This window comes from Chelonoidis abingdonii, chromosome 3 (assembly GCF_003597395.2).
Source record: "Chelonoidis abingdonii isolate Lonesome George chromosome 3, CheloAbing_2.0, whole genome shotgun sequence".
Taxonomy (NCBI): domain Eukaryota; kingdom Metazoa; phylum Chordata; order Testudines; family Testudinidae; genus Chelonoidis; species Chelonoidis abingdonii.
The window spans coordinates 89,583,426-89,602,591 of record NC_133771.1 but is presented as its reverse complement, the minus strand read 5'-3'; the positions used below and the strand labels follow the sequence as shown (position 1 = coordinate 89,602,591).

The following is a 19,166-nucleotide window of genomic DNA, read 5'->3' as shown; positions in this document are numbered from 1 at the left end:
CACTGAGCACTAGCTAGTATTCTTCATTGGTAATCTCAGTTGTCAAACTAGTGATTCAGTTGGAGTGGAGAATGACTCTCTCTCTTTCCCAGGGGAGAGAGCAGGAATCAAAATTTGAAACTTTTAGAGGGATATGTTCTGTGCCATGGCCATGGCCCCAGGACCAGAGGAGCTCGCTCTCCCTGTTGTGGCCCCAGGTCGGGAGGAGCTCACTCGCTCGCTCTCCCCCCAAAGCCGGGGGCCAGAGAAGCTGTCAGCACCTGCTGTGGCCCCGGGGCCAGAGGAGTTCTGTGCCCCCACCAATTATTGGGGGACCCCATGCCTCTGCTTTCCCTGCACTTGTGCATGCCCCTACTCTCTCCCATAGGAGATCCTTTATATTGGTGAAGGGATACATGTCCAGGGCAGTGCTGGGCTGTGTGGACTCCACCACATGTGCAGACATGAAAGACCAATAAAGGTTGCTAATCTGGCACTTTTAAATTACCACAAGATCACAAGTAAATGTTACTTTAGGCCCAAGTCATGCCTGCCCCTGACATGGTGTACAGTGGGGACAAAGCACACTGATCCCTGCCTACTTTCCTGCTCCCTGGGGACTGCCTAGCACCTCAAAAGGGCTGAGGTGGAATCAGGCCCCTCTGTACAGGCCTAAGGAATGTGACTGGCACTTCAGGTAGTAAGCGGCAGGATGTCAAAGGATGTAACAGCATGTGTGCTCTTGCAGCGCACTGGGAGGCAAGCTGCCTCATTTCTTCTGGCTTCTGTGTGAGAGGTTTTCTTGTTCTGCTTGGAAAGCTTGGCACAGAACTGCCTGACTTATTCTTCAGTTAGTTGCCAACATGTAAGGTTGGGAAACCATGGAGGCTTTTGCTTGGAATTGTGAAAATGACCTCTCAATCCCCAAGTGTAAAGTTGTGAGCGAGTGAAATCCTTTTGTTCATTGCTTTGAAAAATGAGACATTATGGCAGTAACAAATGCAATCCAGTTTTTGTTATTTTCTAATTATTACAAGATTCTCTATGGAAAAAGTGCTTTGGCGTACATGGTGAACAGAAAGGAAAGGTTCCATTGGCACAGTTAGTAGAGGGAAAGTTAACATCTTCCCTGCCAATAATCACAGGAAATAAAAATGCCAGGAGTTAAAAGAGAGAATTTGTTAACTTCATTATTTCCAAATGAGATGTTGAAAAATCACATGGAAATGAAAATATTTTTATTTAGCAATGAAGAGTCATTTATCGGGACATGACAGGAATGGAGAAGATCTTTTCTGTGGAGCTTTTCTTGGGCATAAAGTAAAGAGATGGAGCTGTGTATTTCTGTCCAAGTTTCCTTGCTTTTCTCATTCAGTGCCAGCCATTCAGAAGAGTTGGATGCAATCCAAGTCTATATTATGTGACATGGGGAAGTGAAAGTGACACATGCGCATTTTCAGTTCTGAAAGTTTCTGTCAATTTTAAACAGCTACTCCAGCTGATAAGCTATGGCTAATAGAAGTGAGGCAGGCAGTCATAAAAAACAGCAGTTACCTCCATGCCAACAAACACATCAGTGGGAATGAAACTGCATGGCCTTACACATTTCTGTCATGTACAAAGCTGCACTTCAACTGAATGGTATATTTCAGAGGAGAAAAACTGAACACCTCACCTTCATTATAAGGAATGGCCTGTGGCAATGACATACAAAGTCTTTTACCTGGAGGCCATTAATTTAAATCTAGCTCGTGTTAGCAGTGTCCAAATGTTATTTCTATTGGCATTTTGTTCGATGGCCAATATGAAGTGATTTGGTAGTCACACAATAGTTACTAGTAGATGGGTAGTCACACAACAGTTACTAGCACATGAAAAACCTCTAATTAGATAATTTTTTTAAAGGGAAAAAATGTGAAAATACAAAAAAATTCAACCAGTTCTACTGATGGTCAAAAAATCAGAGGAATTTTTTCCTGTTTATATTTCAAACTTCATAATGTTGTTGACATTTGAAAAATATTGAGTAGCTCCACTGGCTGGTACTAGCTGAGGGTGTGAAAAGCCTTTAAAAGACTTTCAACATGACTAGATAGCAGCATTCCTATCTTTACCAATGCAATGCCTGTGCTCCACTAGCAACATTGAACTGAGAGGGGAATACCATGGCAAAATTCCCTCAGGAAACAGTTACTGCCACTCTTTGATGCAGAGAAGTGGCACAGGTAACATACTGTCCCTAACTCCCTAGCAATTTCTTTTCACTCCAAACTTGGACCCATGTATATAAGAGACTATGGGCCTAATTCTGCCCTCACACCAGTGTAAAGTATCTCCATGGAAAACAGTGGAGCTACACTGATGATAATGATGACAGAAGAATCAGGCTGTGTATCATTACGACTGAGTTCAGATCGCTGCTATGGTGAGACATAACCATGGAGCATGGCTTTATTATTTATCTCTGGGTCACCAAAATGACAGACCATTTTTCTTACTATCAGGTTATTTTAGTCATTCGTGCACATGGACATGCACTTTACTGACAAAGGCAATTAATTCAAGCAGCCAAATAGCTTAAAGTCCATTTGAATTATATGGAAATACTTTTCAATGTATGTATGATTTTTATTCTGGGAGTTTAGGGTGTGAGTATAGTCAAAGCACTGATGAGGAAGATCAAGGGAATCAGAACTCCTTCCTTCTTTCACAAAAAAACCCCAAACAAACAAATGTAAAGAGAAGCCAAAATCAGAACCATCTTCCCAAATCTCCGAAGTTTGTAGCATACTGATAAAATGAAATGTGGATTTGACTAACATCTCGTTTAGGTTTTATCAAAATCTGACTGAGGTTTTACAAAACTCCAGTTGCCCCATCATAGAGATTGGCAAACACCAAACCATTTTGCAGAGATCCTTTCTACTATGAACTTAGATAAAAGAGATAAAATGATCTCTGAATTTGGTCTTCTCTGGTTTGTTTTTGCAACATGAAAGCTGACATCCTCTGCCCATCTCCCATATAATACAAGATAGTTTATTAATTCTGAAGCTGTTAGTGAATAAAATAAACACCAGAATTGCTGAGTGACCTGCCAAGATAGTTTTATGATGCATTCAAAAAGCACTGTGTAGCAAACATTTTCACTGCTAAAGAAACAGACACAAAAAAATATGGACTGAAGTAATCAAGAACTAGAAGTGTTCTGGATGCATTACTTGTTCCTCAGTGCCACAGAGCTATAAATCCTAGATAGATTTAGATTAGATTACAAAACATCTGTCATAATTTAAGTGTTGTTCACTAGCACTTGAAAAATGTCACCATCAATTCCTGGCGACCCAATAAGGACAGAAAAATGATACTGCAGAGAGGAATGTGATCATTATTAATAATCTTTGGACTTGGATTTGTTCTCAGGTGTGCTCCAGGTTACTATGGAAATCCTTTGCTGATAGGAAGCATTTGTAAAAAATGTGACTGCAGTGGAAACTCAGATCCTAACCTAATCTTCGAGGATTGTGATGAAGTGACAGGCCAGTGCCGCAATTGCTTGCGCAATACCACAGGATTCAAGTGTGAACAATGTGCTCCTGGCTATTATGGAGATGCCAGAATTGCTAAAAACTGTACAGGTATTGTATTGTGTTAGTAACAGATGCTATTGTGGAGCTAAAATATGGTATAATACAGATATAGTGCTTCACTCTTGTTCCATTCCCTATTTCATCCACTAAAAAGATCAGCAGTTCTCTAATAACACTGGTCATTAAAATGTCTTTATTAGGCTTCAGAGTTAAATGCCCAATAAGATTAATGAGTGTCTAGGTAATTTATACCTGTTGAAACATTGATTCGAGCTCTTCATACATTTAGGAAGACAATTCAATATTCATTACATTCTGATCACGTTTAGAAGGTTTTCTTTACAACCATAAAGGCTAGAAATTTATTAATTTTTTTAATAATAGTTTAGATTTTTCAGAATCTGAATAGGCCATGTAGGCTACATGTATGTATCAAGAAATGGACTGGTGCTTGAGACCTCTGCTGTCACATATATAGCTAGACACACCCACGCATCTTTCTACGGTACACATGTATACTGTGAAAATACAGATTACCAGATATCAGTAAACTACAGCGCATGTCTCACTGTAGTTTTTGGCAGTATAGTACTGTCTTAACTATAGTTATTTTGACCTGAGCAGCTAGTCATAATTCAGGGCCTTCTAGGTTGTTAAAGTTGGGAATAGAAATTGATGGTTGATTCTGGTATTTTCTTTGACTCAATCTTGTTTATTTACAAGGAATGCACAAAGTCCTGCTTCTCCCAATGCAGGAGGAAGCAAAAAACCAAAAGGAGTGGTTTCTTAACATACAGGCTCAAGCTGACTCAGAATTTCTCTCTAGGCTTCTCCAAGGTCACACCATGATTATGGGTTGCAGTTTAGCTTTCTTGTTGTGCCTCTGAGTCTCTCTCAGTTTCTTGTCTGCACCCCTGCTTATCTTGTCCCCCCAACTCACCTGGTCAGAAACTGCTCAGAGAGACCTTCTTTACACTTAGAATTAGCTTCTGAATAGACTGCACTAATTCCTTATTTTAGATGTCGCCCCTTAACTGTCTCTTACAGCTATCTTAAATGAAGGTTGCACTCTCATCCATCAACAATATTTAAACTCAACCCATAACAAGGTTTAACCCAACTCACAACAGTATAAACTCACTGCTGCTAAATACATTTCATTTATACTAGACAAGTAACTCCATATGTATGCAATGTACCATTTGTTGTGCACCACGCAAAAATCCCAAGTCCAATATTGACCTTACATTTCTTCTCTGCTTAGCAGAGGCTGGGAGTTTCGTGGAGGTGACCCTCTCAGTCCATTGGAAAGTGGCCAACTAGTTAACTACACTAATTCTGAACAATGTCTGTAATACCAGCCAGTGTGAGAAGCAATACAGACAGTGGTCTTGGAATAGGCTATGTTATGCAGCTAGTTATGCACATGGCTAGCTTATGTAAACACCATGTTGTTCTTACTTTTACTCTCATCTTCCCTTTCCCATGTCTTCCTATTGTTAATTAAATTCACCTGTTGTGTCTTGTTTAAAATTAGCTTGTAAATCATGCCTTTGTATATGTTTATCCTGCACCCTGCACAATGGGGCCACATAAAATTAATTCCATAGTCATTAAAGATCCAGTAGCAGTTTCTGTGAGAATAGGATTCTTCTTAGTGGCCTGGCTACATTCCAACTCAGTCTACCTAGATTTCCCTTGACTGATGATTTATTCTTCACTGTCCACTCTAAACGCTATTGTGTAACCTTGTTGGTTCAAGAGAAGCTACAGTGTTTCCATACTTCAGATGAATGCAGTTTCAGTGGTGGGTAAAATAGTTAGCACTGGCCGCAAGAGGATGGTGATTTTTTGGGAAAAATTGTCCCGAATTTGGATGACAAGTAAAAAAAAAAAAAAAATCAGAATTTTGTGAGAGAAAAAATTCTGAAAAATCCATTTCAAGAAAACCAAAATGGAATTTTGCAACTAGCTCCCATCTTCCCTACTCCCTGGGCAGTTGCCTCCTGGGGTTGTTCATTCCCCCTTCTCCAAGCAGCAGCCTTCCCATGCTACTCAGGGAGCCAGGAGACTAAGGACTAGCAGGAAACCAAGCAAGCAGGCCTGGTTTCCATCCAAAGTTCTGATGGAATTAACACATACCTGAAGAACATTTCAGTTGTGTAAAATCAGTGTTTTCCAACAAAAAAATGTTCCATCAGAAAATTTTTGACCAGCTTTAAAAATGATCACTATGCATGGACGGTGAAATTCACCCCTCTGTCAAAAGGTCACAACATTTAAACATGTAAATTGTTAAAATAGGGCTTAAATGTTATTTCAATGATGCACAGATCTTGTGCTAGCCTTCTGCACATAAATGGTTTAAATGCAGAGTCTGTCCACTGTAAATCAGTTAGGCTTTCCACCAATAGTTCACCCTGCAAGAACAGCTTTTCTTGCAGTATTTCAGTTCTCATTAAAACCAGGAAGAAAATTAAGAATGGTGCATCATTTTTCCCCAAATCTCAAGAAAAATTCAGACTTGAGCAAAGTTTGGGTCAATTCTTATTTGAGCTGAATCTGTTTATTTATTCTTGGTTGCAAAAGTTCATCTTACAGCTGACTGTCTTGAATAAATCCTGATTTTGGAATGTTCATTTTGCAGAGATTCACAGCTCTAATTTTACCTTAACTGCTGCTAAAAATTGTAACATGGCATATTTCACTAACAGGAGTATACTGCCTGAACAGAAACATTGTACAAACATTTAGACAAGCAATCCATAAATGGCTTATATGCCACATATAAACTCTACTTAAATTAATCTGAAAATGACTGCTTGAGATCAAAACATTCATATTATATTCCTTGGAGTTCTCAAGGTGGTTTCGATTTTTACTTGCAAGTTCAGTTAATCCTTTGGGGAGAAATATTGCCCATGAAATAATAAATATAACTTACTTGAAATGCAAAAAGATGAGAGAGAGAGTAGGCAATTGAATAAACTCGGAGCATACATGCGTGACTTACATAAAACACTACAAAGGGTGCATAGAACAAAAAAATACAGAGACAAGAAATATGCAGAAAACCGCAAAAGATAAAATGGGTGAATCAGTAAGGAGAGAGAACAGCAACATGCTATAACTATGCAAGAGAGTGTTTTTGACATAAGAGCAAAAGCAAAAAGAAAAGTCTGTAGTAGTCTAAAAAATTTTCATCTGCTTTTCAACACATTCATTAGCCATGTGTCATATCCACTGCAAGACAGTAAACAAATTGCCTTCAGAGATTGTTAATTTTAGAAGCTTTCTGCAATAATAAGACGTAAGAGTATTGAAAGGTTTAATACTCCATTAACATTGCAACATTTACTAAACAACTGGATGAAATGTGACAGATCAGCATTGCTTTTGAAATCAGTTTGTTACAACCCTTTGAGTCACAATTTAAAGTTAACGGGTTAAAAGAAGATACCAATTTGGTTTTGGGTCACTAATCTACACTCTACACTACACCCGGTAGTGCTAAGTAATTTTTTGAATTGTCTGGATCCTGTGATAGAAGTAGAGAAGACATTGCTTCTTTAGAGATCATTATTTTGTTACAGAAAACGTTGCTGTTACATAATAGACCTTCAGCCTGGACTTCTCTAACCCTAATTCTGGAAGTATAAAGTCCAAGTAATATAGATCCAGTAGCTAGCAGAAACAGAGATCATATAGATTAAAGAAAATCTCACAATGTCTGCAACCCCCTAACAGTTACAGCTGAGAACAGAATAGGCCAAATCTAATCTCACACTAGTACAAAAGCAGAATAACCCCACTGTAAATCAAGTTACTCTGGAATGACCCTGCTGTAAGTGAAATCAAAACATGCTCCATCATAAAATCATAGAACTGGAAGGGACCTCAAGAGGTCATCTAGTCCAGTCCCTTGCACTCAAGGCAGGGCTAAGTATTATCTAGACCATCCTTGACAGGTGTTTGTCCAACCTGCTCTTAAAAATCTCCAATGATAGAGATTCCACCACCGCCTTAGGCAATTTATTCTAGTGCTTAACCACTCTAACAGTTAGGAAGTTTTTCCTAATGTCCAACCTAAACTGCCCTTGCTGCAGTTTAAGCCCATTGCTTCTGTCCTATCCTCAGAGGTTAAAGAGAATAATTTTTATTGCTTCTCCTTGTAAGAACCTTTTATGCACTTGAAAACTGTTATCATGTCCCCCCTCAGTCTTCTCTTCTCCAGACTAAACAAACCCAGTTTTTTCAGTCTTTCCATGTTTTCTAGACCTTTAATCATTTTTGTTGCTCTTCCCTGGACTTTCTCCAATTTGTCCGCATCTTTCCTAAAATGTGGCGCCCAGAACTGGACACAATACACCAGTTGAGGCCTAATCAGCGTGGAGTAGAATAGAAGAATTGCTTATCGTGTGTTGCTTACAACACGCCTGCTATTACATCCCAGAATGATATTTGCTTTTTGGAACAGCATTACACTGTTGACTCATATTTAGCTTGTGATCCACTATGAGCCCCAGATCCCTTTCTGCCGTACTCCTTCCTAGGCAGTCATTTCCCATTCTGTATGTCTGCAACTGATTGTTCCTTCCTAACTGAAGTACTTTGCATTTGTCCTCATTGAATTTCATCCAATTTACTTCAGACCATTTCTCCAGTTTGTCCAGATCATTTTGAATTTTAATCCTATCCTCCAAAGCACTTGCAACCCCTCCCAGCTTGGTATCCTCCACAAACTTTATAAGTGTACTCTCTATGCCATTATCTAAATCACTGCTGAAGATATTGAACAGAACCGGACCCAGAACCGATCCCTGCAGGACCCCACTCTTTAATTTAACTTTAATTATGCCCGTCTAGCATGACTATGAGCCACTGATTACTCTCTGGGAACAATTTTCCAACCAGTTATGCACCCACCTTATAGTAACTCCATCTAGGTTGTATTTCCCCAGTTTGTTTATGAGAAGGTACTGCAAGACAGTATCAAAAGCCTTACCGCTTCCCCACTATCCACAAGGCTTGTTACCCTGTCAAAGAAAGCTATCAGGTTGGTTTGACAGGATTTGTTCTTGACAAATCCATGCTGACTGTTACTTATCACCTTATTGTCTTCTAGGTGTTTTCGAATTGATTGCTTAATTATTTGCTCCATTATCTTTCCAGGTACAGAAGTTAAGCTAACTGGTCTGTAATTCCCCAGGTTGTCCTTATTTCCCTTTTTTATGCATGGGTGCTATATTTGCCCTTTTCCAGTCTTCTGGAATGTCTCCCATCTTCCATGACTTTTCAAAGATAATTGCTAATGGCTCAGATATCTTCTCAGTCAGCTCCTTGAGTATTCTAGGATGCATTTCATCTAGCCCTGGTGATTTGAAGACATCTAACTTGTCTAAGTAATTTTTGACTTGTTTTTTCCCTATTTTAGACTCTGATCCTACCTCGTTTTCACTTGCATTCACTGGCATTCACTATTTTAGACGTCCAATCGCCACCAACCTTCTTGATGAAAACCGAAAAAAAGAAGTCATTAAGCACCTCTGCCATTTGCACATTTTCTTGCTATTATCTTTCATTGAATAACGGGCCTACTCTGTCCTTGGTCTTCCTCTTGCTTCTGATAAATTTGTAGAATGTTTTCTTCTTTTCTTTTATGTCCCTAGCTAGTTTGATCTTGTTTTATGCCTTGGTTTTTCTAATTTGTCCCTACATACTTGTGTTAATTGTTTATATTCATCCTTTGTAATTTGACCAACTTTCCACTTTATGTAGGACACTCTTTTGAGTTTTAGATCATTGAAGATCTTCTGGTTAAGCCCGGATAGTCTCTTGCCATACTTCCTATCTTTCCTACGTCATGGGATAGTTTGTTCTTGTTCCCTTAATAATGTCTCTTTGAAAAAGTGCCATCCACATCATGTTTACTGCTAATCATATACTACAAAACTTTTCCTCCAAACTTCTTGAATAGTCACAGTAGGATGTAAATATGAGGACTATTTAAATCACAGAAAGCCATGTATGGGCTACAGTGAAATAGAAGTACAACTAGGCCCTCGCAGGGTCCTCAAGCCTGGGGCCCAAGCCAAAATGTCTACTCCACAATTAAACAGCCCCTGAGCCCGAGCCCCACAAACCCAAGTCACTGGGCACGGGCCAGCTATGGCAGTGTAGACATACCCTGAGCACTATTGTAATACAAACAGTAATTTACTAAGTGCAGGAGTAGAGGATGGCACACTTTGAAAATGATTCTAAAAATCTCCTTTTTTCCACAGAGTGCAATTGCAGAGGAGGACCCTGTGACAGTCGAACTGGAGAATGTCTAGGAGAGGGCCTTACAGGCACCGATTGCCCAACAATCAGTAAGAATAACAGCAAGGCATCAAATAAAAACAATGGAATACTCTTACTGTATTTAGTAGCCTGTAAATACGTATTAAGGTTTCATCCTGCAAGATGCTGAGCACTCTGACCAGGATCCAACAAAACACTTAAGCCTGTACTTAGCTTTAAGTGTGTATAGTGTCCAGAGCTTAAAGTTAAAGTTAAACACAGGCTTAATTGTTTTGCTGGACTGGGGGAGATTGCTCAGTGCCTTACTAGCCCTTAGAGAGAGACCCTGAAGTACTATGAATGACTCAGAAGGCTGATTCTGTGGGCCCTCAGGCACAATGTCTTCTACTCAGGGCAGTACCTAAAAATAAGTTTGCCCAGTTCCTCAGAGGGACTTAGGTACTTTACTTTCTTTCCAATCAATGGGAGTTAGGTGCCTAAATACCTTTGAGCATATGAGCCTCTGGCCCTAAAAGTTATCATCTAAAAACACAGGAAATGCAAAACTTCTGGTTCCAGCAGCAGTATTTTCTCAGCTGCCTTGAACATCAATTCCTATGTATGTCCGTATATAATGGTCTCCATTGCAAAACCAGTATTTAACAAGAGATACCATAATGAAGTTTCTGAGATATTGCAGGTATCTCCTATTCAAAATGCAAAGGGACACTCTGGTGTCTCCAGTACCACAGTGTTGTCACTGTGGTTAAATGCTGACCTTGTTAATGACAGTATAACCTTTTTTGTTATTAACAGAACGTGCAACACAGCCGAGAGAAAGTTGCTGTTGGAACCTTTGTTCTATATTTCCTAGCTTTGTGATTTTTAGCAATGTAACACCAATGTTTCATTCATCAAAGGTTCTTGGCATTTAGTAATGGTATACATTTAATTAGAAAGTTTACAGTATTATTTAGAACCAGCATTCTGCATAGGGTGAACAGATAGCAAGTGTGAAAAATTGGGACAGGGGGTAGGGGTTAATAAGGGACTATATAAGAAAAATATCAAATATCAGAACTGTCCCTATAAAATCAGGACATCTGGTCACCCTATTTCTGCATGGCCATGGGTAGCCCGCTCATTAACCATAATTTGGATATACTAGCACTGTGCCTTTAAGAATTGACTTCCTAACTGAACTGTCAATCGAGTTCAGCTTCTGCAGATGACTGCCAGTCACTGAACAAAAAATATATTCTGCTATAACTGCAAGTATTAATAAATGCATGTTTCTGTGTTATAACAATTGTGTGAACTCACTTTTTGGCCCTGATTTATTGTTCTGTGAGCCACAAGCATGCTGAGTCCCTAAGGCATAGCCAGGAAATGGCTTCCCACTGGTTACCAAGCAGCCTTGACAGACTCCCAAACTAGTTTCATCTGGCTTTCCTCAACTAGAAGTGTCGTCGTTAAACTGTGGGACCTTGAAAGTGGGTGGATTAAAATGAAGAAAAATGGGTTTCCTAAGGGCTCCATTAATAACTAAGAAGAATCCCCTGTGGTGTGAAGGGCACAAAGTAAACTTTAAGAAGAAGAGTGTTTTCCATTTAACTGAAACTGAAGTTAAAAGAAAAATGACCATATCTTATTTTATTGTCAGGTTGTGATAAATGCATTTGGGATTTGACTGATGACATCCGATTAGCAATTCTCTCTATTGATGAAAGCAAATCAATTTTGCGGAGCATTTCCAGTGGTATTGCTGCTCACAGACACTTGAATGAACTCAACTCCACTGTTTCCTTCCTCAAGGTACAGATTGCCCGATTTGGATGGGCTTCATTTTTTAGTTTAGTATTAACCTACAAATTAATGCTCCACCCATAAGCATTTCAAACCCTGTTCAGCATAGTTGAATTCCTGTGCTGCCCATACCATACTCATTATAGAGAAATTTGTTTTCAGCTATATTGAATTAATACTATTTTTTAAAAATCTCTTTTCGTACAGATGAAACTGTCAGCAAAAGAAAATCATTCTGTGCTTAGGAAGATCCACATCGATAATGCTGAGACTGAAACGGCCAGTCTCCTCTTAGAAATAGAGACACTTGAAGAACAGGTTTGTCTGCAATTCCCATTATGAACTCATGATGGAGTAGGTGAACCAATGTGAGCCTACGATTTGTCCCATTATGACAAAAGGGTTTCAAGAAAGGACCTTTAAAGGGCCTTAGTAGATTATTTTATTTTTGAAACAAAGAAGGATGCTTCTAGGAACTGGAAATGGAAATAATCTCTCCAGTCTGTCTTCCTGAAAACACAGGATATAGGGCCTGATCTGCAACTCATTGAAGTTAATAGGCGTCATTCCACTGGCTTCAGAAAACTTTCGATCTGGTTCATTGTCCTCCACATATTGCCCGTAGTCCCTCACAGAGGCCACATTTACTAAACTGGCACCACTTTTGATGCTGACCTTCCATTTCAATTCTGTTTTATAACTGAGCAAAGTAATCAAGATGAAAGTAATTCCAGTGTACTTTCTGAATGTTTGAACTGTATATATTTTACATAGATGGTCTCATAAAATTTAAATTAGGACTGATTAGATACTTCAACTCATGTTTCAAAACTGCCAGTTAAAAATGGCTTCTCAGGTACCTGCTGAGAAAGGCACCTGATCAGCACTCAAGATTTGTTTTGACACAATTATAATCATACATATTTTATCTATGTTCAGTTGCAAGACCATAAAATTAGTGTTACGTTCCATCACTTCAAGGGGCACACTTACTGCAGCCTAACAGAGTGCTAATATGAAATCTCCTAAGAGAACAGCTGGGGCTCAAAATACTTTCTCTTTTTTAAAAATAGTCATTAATAGATATCCTTCATAATCTGAGTCGTATCAAGTCAGTGATCAACATATTTTCACTGAGAGCAGAATACAATTAGAGATCATGGCACAGTTCCAGACTCTGTGCTTCACTTCTTAATTCTTCTGTCAGGCAAGTAAAATATTACGCTTAAGACTAAAACTCAAGCACAGAAGTAAGCAGAAAACAACACAGAGACAGGAAGAAAGAGAGTGAGTAAGGAGGTGGGAGATCAGTATTTACTTATTGGAAGGACCCTACAGTATTAAACTTCCTATTATTTGTGTTCCTCTGCAATTTGCAAAAGGACCAGCTCATTCAACCAATTCACCTTCACCTATTACTGTGAAACCACTCAGTGAGTCTAAATATCCCCCTCTGTGGTTTGAAAGTAGCTTGATTGAGGCTTTAGGTTTTGTTGGCATCTTTAGTGTATCTGGATAATAGAATTTCCCATCATCTTCACTGGTACTGGGATTTGTTTTGAGGTCACTGGATTTCAGCATCCCCTGTGTCTTTAAGTGATTTAATTTACTTGTGGGTTTTCTCCTTTGGGGCCTCTCCTTTGTGAGGAGTCTCCTACATCAGAACTTGTGATTGCTAGTAAAGGGAGCAGATCAAGTTTCTGGACTCCCACAGTAGAGATAGCACCATAGTAATTCCTCCGTATACATCATTTTTCTGCTCTTTTCAAAGCACTAAAAAGGAAATCAAGGTAGGAGCCTTTGTTAGTTTTAACAGGTTTTGCAAGTGTGTACTGTGTCTTCCATTCAAAGTTTTGCAAGTGTACTTCATGATGTCTAAGTGATGGCTGGGTTTCTGGTTTTAACCATTCAAACAGAACAGAACCACAAAATGTATGTGAGGTTTTATTACAATAAATGTGATTTATAGTGACCCAATATAATGCAATTCTGGTAAAGTAGCTTAAAGGCTTTGTCCTGCAGAATTTTGCTGGGAATTTGGAGAATATAATATAACTCCTGTATGTTACTTTGGAAATCCTACCCAAAGTCTGCATGAAGTCAGTGGGATTAGTGGGTTCAGCAACAGCATCCTTAGTTTACACTGTAATACTGATTGATCTTAGAGGAAATGCTGCTTCCCTTCTGAAAGAGATCACTGCTCTTCTCATTCTGATTTCAGTCTCAGCTTGTACCATTGTAATTCTTAGTGTATGCAAATATAAAGCCATAACTGGCTAAGAAGAATGTGGGGGTTATTAAAGAGGGAAAAATCTTTAAATGCAAATGTTTATGTAGAAACATGAATGGTTATTGCCTTAAAATAAACAACAATTAGCAGCAAAATAAAACAAAACAGCAGAAACCCTGACGATAATAAATCTGTATAGTGACCCATATAGTGTTCTTCCTTCCAAGGCAAAGTAAATAATATATAAAAAATTAAAACTCTTACTATGAACCCAACTATTTATTTCATTAAGGTAAAAATACCTTCCTGTTCTATTTCCCAGGATTGCTCTTGGTTCTGCCCCCACTGAAGCCAGGCTCCATCCCATTTTCTAAACTGATACCCATTTTTCTTTCCAAGCTTATTTTCAGCCTTCTATCTGGTTTAAAGCGCCACCTGGTGCTCTCACAACTGAAAATATCTATTTGCAAGATAATATGGCTATGTTAGTACTAGCCACAGCTGATCAAACAAGCAGCTAGAGTTATGGAATAGAGTAATAACAATTATTAATAACTACAGGACAGAGAAATGAAAGTTGTTTTATTTTTCAACCAAATGCATCATTTACCAAGGAAAACCGATTTCCCAGGAGCTACAGGTCTTCAAAAATATTGGGAGAGGGATTCAAAGTCCAAACCTGAACCCAGATCCTGATTTTCTTGTGAGAATTATTTCTATTACAAGCCAAAGCATACCTCTGAATCTAAGCACTTTGATACCATTGATCATGAGATGTTGATTGGCATACAAGACCTAGCAGCAATGGACAACATAACAATAAGCTTGTTTCTTTTATTCTCCATCGTGAGACCTCCCTAAGGAAATTAAATCTAAGGACAACTGAAGTCAATAAGTTTCTTAGGAACCATGATGATTATACAACAGTAAATCTTAATATCCCCTCTGCCCTCAATCTTAAACCAATGCTTCTCTGTAAAGCTAGTTTTGAGGACCCCGAGAAGTTGTGAAGATGACAGGAGAGTGTTATTTAAAGGGCAGTCCAAATGTAACAGATGACTGTGACTCTACTTCTGCCTGAGCTTATTGGCTACCCACTGGCTGTCTGAGTTTTAGAGGAAGGGACTCATAGAAGATTAAAGTTGGAAGAGACCTCAAGAGGTCATGTAGTCCAACCCCCTGCTCAGAGCAGAACCAACCTCAACTAAATCTTCCCAGCCAGGGTTTTGTCAAGCTGGGCCATAAAAACCTCTAAGGATGGAGATTCCATCACTTCCCTTGGTAACCCATTCGAGTGCTTTACCACTCTTCTAATGAAATATCTTTTGTAATATCCAACCTATTCTCCCCCACTGCAACTTGAGACCACTGCTCATTGTTCTGTCATCTGCCACCACTGAGCACAGCCTAGCTCCATCCTCTTTGGAACCCCGCTTCGGGTAGTTGAAGGCTGCTATCAAATCCCCCCTCACTCTTTTCTTCTGTAGACTAAATAAGCTCAGGTCCCTCAGCCTCTCCTCACAAGTCATGTGCTCCAGCCCCCTAATCATTTTTGTTGCCCTCCGCTGGACTCTCTCCAATTTGTCCTCATCCGTTCTGTGGTGGAGGCCCCAAAACTGGACACAATACTCCAGATGTGGCCTCACCAGTGACGAATAGAGGGGAATAATCACTTCCCTCGATCTGCTGGCAATGCTCCTATTAATGCAGCCCAATATGCTGTTAGCCTTCTTGGCAACAAGGGTGCACTGTTGACTCGTACCCAGCTTCTCGTCCACTGGAGGAGAGGCTGAGAGGATTGGGAGTCCTCCCGCAAACAAAATCTCTCTATAGGAGAGACAGATTCCCAGAACTGGCCTTGAGTCTCACATTGATCTTTTGTCCATACACTTAAATTATTTGGGAAACAAACATCTGACAAAATCAGGCAGCGTTGATCGGTGCCTAGGAACAAGCAGCTTGAGACTCAGCAGAATAATTTATGGAAGTCTTACAAACATACATAATTTATGACAATTTGATTGCAGCAGATGATGGAGAAATATGGACTAGATATTAATCTCTTATTCTTCAATTCTCAAAATACCAAAAAGGCAGCCCTTCATGTCAAGCACCTTTTTACATATAATTTTATAGGCTGAATGGGCCTATGCAGCACTTTCATCGGGAAGAGACAAAAATTATGTTTGTACTGCACACTCGCACACATGCATGTGGATTTTAAAAAATTACTAATCTTATGCTCGCATGGTTTATTCAAAGGGAAATCAAGCATCAAGCAAAGGCCTACTGGTACAGAAGGAAACCATGGCGACCATTAACCGTGCTACTCAACTTGTGCAGCAACTCGGCAACATGAGAGATAACATCCAAGGTAAATAGAATTTTTCTGGTTCAGCTTAATGTCAAGAATATATCAATAAAATCTCCACTGGAGAAATGTCACGGGAATACTGTTATAAAACCATCAGACATAGAGTTTTAACAGCATATGAAGCCAGGATGAAAATTTGTTTTTCTCAACAAGCTATTGTGACCAGTGTGTCAGGTATCCTCCATTATAGAGTGCTGCACTTCTTTTCTCTCTCTCCTGACATCTTCCTCAGAAAGTTAAATCTCAGGTCAGGTACATATGAAATCAATTATTTTGTGAAACATAAAAAGATTATACAGGCTATAGTTTGTTTGTGTGTATGTATGTTTGATTGGTTTTGGTTTTTTTTAATCTTGATTAAATAGAGTGGATGCCCAGATAATATAGTGACCGAGGCTATATAACTAGCTAGGTAGACAGAGACAAGCTAAAGCTTTCCCATGTAGACCCATTACAGAGAATTGTAGTTCTTTATCATGGCAGCACTAAAGTAGAATCTATCTGTCGCTAGAATCAATTTTGATTTTAAAAGTAACTTTCTACAAAGTTTCTATATGGAAAGATCGTTGTGATTTTTAGAAGAATTGTGTCAGTAAAATAACAAGATATTTAAAACCCAGAGTGAAATCCCAACCCCACTGGCAGTGGGAGTTTTGTCATTAACCTTAATGAAGCCAGGATTTCACCCCATTTTATAAATCTATTTTTTTTTCATCGTGGTTTTTCTTTGCTTCCAATTTGGGGAGACAGCATAGTCTAATAGATTGAATATGAAACTGGACATCCTAAATTCGAATCCCACCTCTACTAATGACTTAGCGTATAGTCTTTGGTTAGTCATTTAACTTTATTGGCCAGACTCTTTGTTCTGTTAGGGAAACTATGCAATTTTCATTCAGTGCAAATCTGCTACAAAGGTGGCAGATATAGCCAGTGGAGGAATTCACCCTAGCAAGGAGAGCCCTTGGATGACCTAAAAACGCCACAATGGCTGCTACACCCTTGCCTACACTCTCACAGCCTAGTGTAGGGAGTGTAACCAGAGTATTATTGCAATACGGTAATCCTTGGTTACCATGACAGCTCTTGGAAGCCATTGGTAGCCAGTGCAGATTCTGCTGTAAACTCCATCAGGAGACAGTCCTAGCTCTGAGCCAGCTGGGGACTGGGAAGCCTTCCCCTCTGGTCTTGTGTTAAACTCAGCTTGACCAAAGCAGAAAATCTGGCTTATTTGGGGTCTATTAATTTGTTTTTAAAATGGTGTTAAGACAGAGAATCTGGGGACATGCCCACAAGTAGGGTGACCAGATGTCCCGATTTTATAGGGACAGTCCCAATTTTGGGATCTTTTTCTTATATAGGCTCCTATTATCCCTCCTCACCATCACAGTTTTTCACATTTGCTTTCTGGTCACGCTACCCACAAGTTGTATTTCCTGACAAAAGAACAGTTGTGGATTAATCACTGGGGGAGCAGGACCCATGCCCAGAGGCCTCAGCCAACTGGGGAGCCCTGGAAAAATGGGCCCCCCTGCACCCTGACCTACTCCACCCATCCAGCGCTCCTGCCTGGGAATAGGGGAAGCCCCCACGCCCGACCCCATTTCCCTGGTAGAAGCGCTGAGCGGGCGGGCACGAGGGGACTGCAGGCAGAAGGGGTGGGGAGGGGCACCCTGTGGTAAACGTCTGTCTCAGATCTGGACTTAGAGTTCAACATCTGAGTGTTTACTGGGAACCTCCCCCAAGCTTATACCCAGCTTGGATCTTACTTCGCTGCCACCAGATAAGATTTAGGCTCTTATCTCTATCAGCCTGGTTCACCAATTCTTGGGGGAACCCCCTCTCTGGCCTCCCCCACTTTCCCTGGAGGACCCACCAAGCCCAGACCCGGGTCTCCCTATCTTAACGGAAACAAGTTCCTCCCCCTTGTCTCCTCGTTAATCTGCCCTCCCCCCGCTTCCCTCCCTGGGAGCCTGGCGATGCATAGTACTTAACTCCTTGAAGGCAAAACAAAGAGGAAATCAGCCCCCCCTGAGGCGATGCCTTCAATTAGTAAAGCTAAATAAAGAGATTTTCTACTCCCCTTGTGAGCCACCAGAGAAAAACCAAAACCTCAACCAGGTTTTAAAAGAAAACTTTATATAAAAAAGAAAGAAACAGAACAATAATACTGCATTAAGAAACTCAATACAGCTCTGCTTATAAGAAAATATGAATAAACCGCTTCTGATTTAAAATAGTCCATTAACCAGTCCAGCACAGTAAAACACACATGTAAATACAACACAAAGCATATCATAGCCTATTTGCCTTGTTGCCTTTGTACTCACACTTTGTAGGAGAATGTTAGAGGAAATAGAGTTAGCAGGAAAGCTGTTTCCTCCATAGCTGGAGAACAAAAGACCCAGAGTACACAATTCCCGCCCCTGACTTTTAAAAAAATCCAGTTCTCTGATTGGTCCTCTGGTCAGGTGTTTGGTTCCCTTTGTTCACCCTTTACAGGTAAAAGAAAATTACCTCTACCTATCTACTATGACACACCCCACTTACTCTGGCCCAGGCCCCACAAAAGGGTAATCCACCGCTGCAAAAAAATAATTCTTGGAGGACTTGAACTAGAGGTAACTGAAACTAGATCGAACCAGTCAGGTCGCATGTGAAGTGGCATCTTGTGCTAAGTGTTTAAGCCTTTGAAAGACAGGTGTAAAGGATCTCTGTGTCTTCATGGTCATCTCTAGAGAAAGGAGAGTCCAAATCCTTTTATGTGGTACATAGCTGGGAGAAAGTGTTTGGAAAACAGAGGTATAGCCCCTGGCTCCAAGTGGGCTTGATAAAGAGGTTGGGTAAGGGGAAAGACTCATCTCTGACATCAGCACACAATGCTGGCAAGCAGACCAGAGTGCGT

At 40.0% G+C, this 19,166-nt stretch overlaps 1 protein-coding gene across 1 annotated transcript in view; it reads left to right on the top strand.

Annotated features, from left to right (window-relative positions):
• Positions 1-19,166, top strand: part of LAMA4 (laminin subunit alpha 4) — a 162,350-nt gene that overhangs the window by 60,594 nt on the left and 82,590 nt on the right. The window contains exons 5-9 of the mRNA XM_075063889.1: positions 3,403-3,617; positions 9,854-9,940; positions 11,515-11,666; positions 11,865-11,975; positions 16,150-16,261. Of these exons, the coding sequence (XP_074919990.1) occupies positions 3,403-3,617; positions 9,854-9,940; positions 11,515-11,666; positions 11,865-11,975; positions 16,150-16,261 (677 nt within the window). The remainder of the gene's footprint in view (positions 1-3,402; positions 3,618-9,853; positions 9,941-11,514; positions 11,667-11,864; positions 11,976-16,149; positions 16,262-19,166) is intronic.